The sequence below is a fragment of the Anopheles arabiensis genome, chromosome X, assembly GCF_016920715.1.
Source record: "Anopheles arabiensis isolate DONGOLA chromosome X, AaraD3, whole genome shotgun sequence".
NCBI classification, from domain to species: domain Eukaryota; kingdom Metazoa; phylum Arthropoda; class Insecta; order Diptera; family Culicidae; genus Anopheles; species Anopheles arabiensis.
Window position 1 is genome coordinate 18,466,857 of NC_053519.1, and position 8,289 is coordinate 18,475,145.

General features: G+C 46.3%; 1 protein-coding gene across 1 annotated transcript; it reads right to left on the reverse strand.

Moving 5' to 3' along the window:
- On the reverse strand, positions 1-7,117 carry LOC120906360 (fasciclin-1). The gene is made up of 13 exons (XM_040317960.1): positions 6,317-7,117; positions 4,306-4,438; positions 4,009-4,196; positions 3,781-3,914; positions 3,597-3,693; positions 3,320-3,506; positions 3,066-3,226; positions 2,857-3,008; positions 2,695-2,785; positions 2,403-2,629; positions 2,171-2,330; positions 1,946-2,090; positions 1-1,872 (listed from the first exon to the last, which is right to left on the reverse strand). The coding sequence occupies exons 1-13, from the start codon at positions 6,476-6,478 to the stop codon at positions 1,667-1,669; spliced, it is 2,043 nt and encodes a 680-aa protein (XP_040173894.1). The 5' UTR covers positions 6,479-7,117; the 3' UTR covers positions 1-1,666.
- Between the last annotated feature and the right edge of the window lie 1,172 nt (positions 7,118-8,289).

Genomic DNA, 8,289 nt, shown 5'->3' on the forward strand with positions numbered 1-8,289 from the left:
TAATAAAGCAGACCGCGAAGGTTTCCGTCTGTCATCGGCTCTGTATTGCACCGGTTCTTATATTTAGTCTGCACAATTCATCCAAGGTTACACTGTTACATTATCGGTTCGGTTGTTTTCTTCTTCTTTTCCTTCTCTGTAGTTGTTTCATTACGTGCTAGAATATTGACACGAGCTAGTTTTAATAATAAGGGGCCAAACAAACACAACGTTGAAATGGGAAAGGCTATTTTAAATAGCAATGTCTTGCTATATTGTTTCGCACCTCCCTCTTCTGCCCAACTTTGCCAAACATATTCAATCACTACCGACAGCCACTCCTAATAAGGCGAATATTGAGGCTCAGTTTGAAAGCACGCTATCGGGATGCAAGGAAATTCAAGGGCGTCTCCCCGTGAAGAAAACTACAAGCTAAATCGGTTTCCTGTTTGTTCCACCTTACATACTATGCGCTTAATTTGGCAATACGCACTTACGCTCCTAGCTTCATCATAATCGTTAGCCTAGTAGAACAGGGAGGGAAGTAGTTAATTCAAGTATGAATAGTAGTGGTAGTAGTAGTAAATAGTAGTGGTAATAGTGGCGGTAGTAGTAGAAGCAAGAGAGTTATTTGCAGTATCAAAAGATGACTATGTTTTAAATATCTTTTTTGCGAGTTATCATAGACCAAAACTAATCTGGGCTTCTTTGCAACTTACACGGATCAATACGTTTGTAAATACGTTTAAACAATTGCACACGAAACACACACACACACACGCACACTCTTTTAAATGTTTGTTTCCGTTTTTGTTCGCTATCTTACTTCGTTTCAACAATACACCTCGGCGGTTGGTAGTGTTTGGTATCCTCGGATTTAGATTTCATCTTGTATTTCTGTCTGCTTGCGGAAGGCATTTTACTAGGCAATTCGGTAGTACGGCAAATATCGGAACATGGTACCAGGTTTCTCATTTTCCCCGGCCCATCATCGGGTTGTATATTAACTTTGTATATTAAGGCACACGAACACACTGGAAAAGGTACGGATAGATAGAGCGTGAATGAAAAGCGGACGAAACAAGGCACTAGGCAAACCAGATTCTACGAAAACTAATCACATGTTGCTGCTTTTGCTTTGGGTAGCAAACAAACAAAGAAAGGAACAGTAACACTATACAGTAAGACTACGCAAGAACACATTAAAAGCCACTCTTAACGGGTCGCTGAATCGTACCGACTAATATCGTAACGTTGAAGTAATTATGAAATTAAAAACTCCTGCCTATTCGATAAATTGCCTGTTTTAAAAGGACTGTGTCACACTAATTACGAGATTCTTGGATCGCAACTTATTTGCTTTACAACTAAGTGAAAGAGCTAGATAGAGAGGGAGAAATAGATTTAACAAACGCGCGTACAATGGGACATCTAAAACGAATACAATTTCGATACTATGATGCTAGTAGAGTTTCAATTTCGAACTCAAGTATTTGGCAACAAAATGACGGTTCGTTCGCACCGCATCTCCGTCGAACCGGTTGGAACGAAACGAAAAGCATACTCCACACAATCCAATTTTCCTCGCTCACGGTGTGCTGCACAGCGCACGGTTCGAGACGTCACGATTGGTCGGGTGTGTCCTGGAAACGAAACAATGTTTCCCTGTTCGCCTTTCGTTCCGGCTCTAGACCGCTCCGAGCGCGGTCAGCACCGTCACCAGCAGCAGTGTCAGCGGCTCGATACCGTACAGGCGATGGCCGTCGCTGGTGATCATGTCGTACTCGTGCACGAACGGTACATCGATGACGTGGATCAGCCCGTTGGTGCATTCTACATCGGCACGGAACACTGTCGTCCAGCGGCCCGTCTCCTTCCACTGGATGAAGTACCCTGCGAGCAGAAAGAATGCAAACGTGAATTACGTGATGCGCCAGAGAAGGCGACTTCCCAAGTCCCAACTTACTGTTGTCTTCCTCCTTTACGCGAATCTGCAAGCTCTCCAACCCGACAGTCGGTAGGATGAGCGAATCATGCGACATGTTGCGTAGATCACCCATACTGAACACCCGATCGGCTACGATGAGATGATGCTCCAGCACCATCCGAGACTGTAAACGCACAAGGAGACCACAACAAAAAGATCATTATTAGGTGCACGGAATCATCTGAGCTGGTAGCGCTCACGGACCTGCTCGCGGTTCCGCACAAAGTCGTCGAGGTTTGCTGCGGGATGTTCGATGAACCACTGGATCCAGGCTTTGTCTCTCGGCACGAAGTACGTGAACCGCTTGTTGGTCATGTTGAGCTGATCGTTGAAGTGGTTCAGCTTGCCAAAGTGGTACGTAAGACTGTGGATGTGTTTCTTAGAGGATTAATCCTGTTGGTGACATTGTTATTGGCATGCATCACCTGCTACTTACTTTAGCATCGGATCGGTTTCCAGCTTTTCCTGGACGGTCATGTATGAAACACCCAGCATACGGTCGATGATGTGGATGTAGCCATCCTTAGTGGCGATGTCCCCGAGCACGAGGGAGGCATTGACGCCACCACCCTCGACGGTGACGCTTTTGTCGTGCGTAGTGCGGTTCTCGTTCAGGTTAAAGTAAAGGAAGCGGCGACTGTTCATCGTTGGGATTTGGTAAATCTGGTAGGCAGAAAGCGTAAGTGTTAAAGTGTGCCAAGAATGCTGACAATTGTCTCTTCACTCACATGGTTCTGGTTATTGCGCTTTATCTTGTCTATCGTTATGGCATCTGGCACAACGTGCATCATTAGTACCTCGAGCAGCTTCTTGCGGTTGCTGATGAAAAAAAAGGGTTAGGGATAACACTATTCAAGTTTCCATAATGGGCATACGAGGGCTAACGTTACCTCATGAAGTTGGTTTGCATCATCTGGGCAACGGCTTCATCCTGCGGCACAAACAACGTCATCTGGCTCATGCCCCGCAGGACGTTCAGAAATTCCGGTGCGTAGTCTTCGATCAGGTCCCTAAACTTCGACCATAGCGTGTGGCTGTTATCCTGTGGGCATATTTAGCGTTAGTTACCGTATCTAGTTCTACGGGCTGTTAACCATACCGTAAGCATCTGCATCCCGTGCATATCGACGATCACGAGCGGGCGGTGAATCAGATGTACCACACCGTTCGCGACCGGAATGTTCGGCTTCACGATTTCCGCTATGACCGCACCCGGTGTCAGCCGCGAGTTGGAGTACATTGTGTTCGATACGACAAACACTGCGAGCGATGGAACGACGACGAAAGAGATGGCAAATTAAGGTCAGCTAACCGAACGACGTCTGGAGGTAGGGGTCGGGAGAGAATAATTACCTCGATGTGTATTCTTGCCAGTTTCGTGCCGGAAGAAGGTAATTGTCACCCTCAGATCGTCCTCAAACTGGAGCGTCTCCAGCGGCTTCCCGTAAGGGGCCGGCGTTGTGAAGATGGCTTTGTTCGGTATGACATGCCCATCGATGACCCGCTTGTCAATCATGCTCAGAGTGGGATTGGGCGGCACCTGTAATACGAGAAGAAATCGATATGTTGATGGATGCGCACGTCCATGGGAATCAGTTTTCCGAGTGGGACTTCCTCGCCCTCCCCTTACCTTGAAGCCCGTCTCGACCGGTATGAAGAAGGTGGAGATGCCCGACTTCTTGAACACCTGGTCGCGCTTCAGGTTCAGTATCTTCTTCCGAAAGGACCTGTTGGTTGTGCAGAGTACGTAGAGGATACGAGTAATGAAAATCACCCTCATGGCGTTTCCTAACCGACCCCGACATACGACTTACCTCACCCGGTGCGGCTCAATGTTGATCGCTTCTACGCTCTGCAGGAATCCCCATGCATCAGGATTGGGCGTATCGAGCGTTTTGTTGAACACGGTCGTTATGGGAGTCAGCACATCGTCTATAATGTGCAGTATCTGTCACAGAGAAAGCAAACGAAACGTTTGTAATTTCATCCGGTCCATCAGGGATGACATCAGCGCAAACAGTGGGTGTAAAGCCACCCCCTACCTGGGTGTAGCCGCGGGTGTTTTTAAACTCCATGTTCGACCGCTCCCGGACAATTTTCGCACTGTTCACGTACAGGTCCTCCTGCATGCCGCTCAGCGGCCGGCGGCGCGTGATGTACAGCGGCGTACCGTCGTCGTTGAGCGAACGCACCGTATCGCCCAGCTGCGATAGCCGGAGCGGAGTGGACGCTAGGATAATGAGTATCAGGGAAAACAAAGGCAAGACAAAAAGGCTGGTTATGCGGAAGCGATTAGAAGGGAAGGATCTGAATCACCGTTCAGAAGATATCGCGCTTACACATGTGGTAGTTGAGGTGCGTTTTGTTGTTGAGGTAACGCTGGAAGGCTTGGTTCGTGGGGGCAAATATTGTCAGTGGATGGTGAACCAGCCTGGACATGGCGATTTCATCGCGTTCGATTAGCGAGTAGAACTGAAATGTTCAAAACATTCGTTAGATTTTCGTAATGTCCCATCTATAGAGAAATCAGAGTAGGTCCTGTCTGTGCAATATCCCCATTCTGTCTAACCTACATTTGTGCGTATCGCATTGCTGAACCATTCCCTTCGTTTAGTACCGTCTATAAATTGAAATTTATAGATGAACAAGAATTGGTCCAACACAATGCCTAACTACGTCAGTATGTCATCTCTTTCCAATGTCTGCCAGCGCAACTGGGAAGTCGCAAACTATAAACTAGGTCCCCCATACATACTCTATGATTTGACATTAATCCCCCTTGCTTGTGTGTGTGCCTGTAACATCACTGCTAAGAAAGCGTTCGATAGCTTCCCAAAATCCTAACGTCTGTGCTTCTTCTGTTTTTGGAGCACAGACACTCACACTAGGACAAAGCACCAGCCTGGTCGATGCGTAAGTGTGCGTAAGGAGGGCATTCTGGCGCCAACGTTCATTTTCAACGGTCGCTAACGTCAAGCGATGGGACACTTCTGGAGGTGAGTGATGGAAAATCTGGAACCACGTAGCACGTAAGCTAGACCGTGAGCATTCAGGGAAGTACTGTACGGCCCGCTGGTGGAGAAGGGAAGGTCGAAAATGGAGGCTAGAAATGGCAGGGTAGCTAACAAAAAATACATTGAACGAGAGAAAACTATTTCTTGTGCTCTCTTTCTCTCTCTATCACACTACCCAATACCCAAAATCCAATAAATCCTGGGCCATGGGATGGCGCCAACTGCTCGCTACGGCTCTGGTTATCTAATGAAACACAAAACCGATGGGGTGTTGGTTTTTTTGTGCTTGCTTTTGCCGTCGCTGTTGTTGCAAAATAACTTTCCCTCCTTGTTCGGCTAGGGGTGGGTGCTTATTGGAGTGGGAACTAGGATGGGAAGGATAATGCTGCATGGCAGTGGTGGTGTTGGTGCTGCTGCTGACTCTCGCATTTCATTCACAGCCGCGTGCTGTTTGAAACAGAAGGAGCAGGAAAGCAATTTAAACCGACCGATAGTGGTGGTGGTGTTTGTGGCATGTCCAGGATCAAACTATTTCCTCCTTCCCTTGCAATTACACCCCAATCCCGGCCGGAGTGCTCGTTGCAATCGCGTGCGTACATCGGCAAACGGGGACGCGCGCAAAATTTATTCCTCCTGCCACCCGCCTGCGTTGACTCATCGGCAGGACATTCGAGCGACCTGACGCTGGGTGGAAGGAAGTGTATGTGAGTGAGTCACCCGGTCGGTGAGGCGAGATGATTTGCATTGATTTTAGTCTATTTCTGTACTGTCTAATAAAATGAAGAAGAGTGTGAGCGAGAGCGAGACGGACGAGATAGTGCGAGAAAGAAAGTGAAGGACCCCGCGTTTACGGATGAGGAAGTGTGTTGAATTTAAAACGCGCACACCAGTGGATGATGTGTTTGTACCGAAAAATGGAGGTGAAGTGTGCTCGGGAGGGTAACAACTAAATGAAATAAAGCATAAACTGTTTTGTTGAATGAAACGCCTGTCGTTATCGATCTAGCCTCGAGTGCTTTTGCTAGAATAGCAGTAGCTGTTCCATTTTAAAAAAAATCTTGTCCAAATCCGGCACGAGCGCCTAGTGCGTCAAATAAATTTTCCTCACAAGAGATTTTTTTAAATTCTTTTTCTCGAGGGGATAGAGACTCAAGGGGTTGTGACAATCGGGTCGGCTTGAAAGATTACTTTTCTTGTAAACTAGCTACTAACAGGTACAAACATAACATTTCAGGAGATTTAAATCTACCCGCAAAGGTTCGTCGCTTGAAGTCGCTCAGAATTTTTGAGCCCTCCAACGAGACCTCGATAGGCTCCTTTACAGGTATATACAAACCTCGGACAGGTCGGGATCGTCTCGCATACGCGCCTCGAGCGTAACGGATGATGACCGGCCCACTGTCCAGACCGTCGGCAGCAATTGAAGGCACGCGAGAAAAAATACTACATGTCGGCCATACTGGCCAACACCATGGCGGCTGGACGTCGGTATGTCCATCGCCACCGGACGTGACTGTTTAGCTTGGCACTCGGCTATGAACACTAGAGCTGATCGATGCAGCGGGTTGAACGGTGCAACGGAGATGATCGTGTTGTGTGGTGATGCAAAACGGCGAGTGTTGATCTCGAAGTTCTGAACGTATGGTGAACTTCTAGCAGCCAGTTCTACGTCGCCAGGTCTATGTTGTCATCGTACTTCTATCACACGCTCAAAGCACGCCAACAGAAACCGGTTCCCACCCTCAAAAAGGCACGGATTTTAGCTGCAATCACGACCGAAAACAATTTTGTGGGGCTTCGGCTTCACACTGTTGGCACTGTTCACGGCCGGACGTTTGGTGGTTCGTGGCAGACGCAACTTTGTACATCCGAGCGGATTTGCTACAAACAAAAATAACGTACAATGTACTGGGACGGGGGCGCGGTCAGCAAGAAAAAGGTTGCGAACAGGTTGCTTCCAGCGGCAAGACTGCCCGTTGCACCACACAAAGGCACACCACTGTTTCCCTCGCGCACTGAAAAACACGCTAACACACACACACACGCGCGCGCGCTTGCACGTATACACAACGCGAGTAAAACAACCCCGTACACGTCCGCACGCTACGAGGGATGGCTGAGAAATGATGCTCTTGTCGTATGTGGCTCGGTTTTGGTTTACGCTATGGTGCAAACGCTTTATGCTTTATGCTCACACTGTGCGCTCACAAACACCTGCAAGCGGTTGGAAATTTTTATTATTAATTTGCGGCTAGTGTAGAATTGCTCTTGATGCATTTCTTGCGTATAATTTACTTTTTACCTGTTTAAAAAATGTTGAATTATTTTGTAAAAAATATTTTGTATTTAACGATCAGTTAAAGCTTTCAATCCCACCATGCATGTATCCCGCTCTACCAACACTATGATGCATTTGCAACGTAGCGAACTCGGTAAGAAATAAACGGCAATAACCCTTGAAGGCAAAGAGAAACAGAAGATGGATAAAAACAATCAATACAGCAACCGAATGTTTTTTCTTTTAATTTTTTTTTTTTTGAACAATTATTATGAAACATTATAACAACATTTCTACACTTTGGATTAACGTTCATTCGATTTGCGAATTGAGAAAACCGGAAGAATCATCAGTGGCGCATTCAAGCTTTTCCGAGCTTTCTGTGCTTTTTATAGCATCGTTAGGGTTATGGCAACGGAAGTTTGTCAAAAAGAATATTTTTTCCTCGATTTGTAATCCGATATGCAATTTGCATTCCGCAATTTAATTATATTAATGTGATAATGTGTAAGAAAATACTAATACAGAGAGCGCTTGCATAACGAGTTGCAATACGTCCCAGTCATTCCTTATAGTTTGTACAAGACATAAAATAATTGGATCCAGGTCCTAGAATTCAGTGATCTTTTGTTTAATTTTTGTTCAAGCCTTAAACGCAGCCGGATAGTCCGTCCTTGCTCCGAGGTTCGGTTGACTCCAGACTTGGACCCACGACGGGCACGTTGTTAAGCCGTGCGAGTTGATGACTGTACTACTGGACCGCCTTAAATTAGTATTTTTCTAATTCTAATCATAATTTACTGTTTATTTCTTCCCTTACCTTTATTATTATCTTTTGCTTAATCAAAACGAACGGCTTAAATATGTCCTTTTGCTTACTTAAGCAATTACTAGAGAGTAGCGAACCACCATTAATTCCATATCCATGGTTCCGTTTATCCACTTTTTCATTAAACCGACATTAGCTTCTTTGACACCAATAGCGAACGTATAGTGCAAATTTGCGTAATCAATGCGTAAATATAAATCAT

Bases quoted from the DNA above. Each gene is read 5' to 3' on its own strand.
- LOC120906360 (XM_040317960.1), bottom strand. From the start codon at position 6,478: ATGGACATACCGACGTCCAGCCGCCATGGTGTTGGCCAGTATGGCCGA. The intron at 4,197-4,305 runs GTAAGCGCGATA...TCATTATCCTAG, and splicing joins GCACCTCAACTACCACATGT to CGTCCACTCCGCTCCGGCTA. The intron at 3,009-3,065 runs GTATGGTTAACA...ATATGCCCACAG, and splicing joins ACGGGATGCAGATGCTTACG to GATAACAGCCACACGCTATG.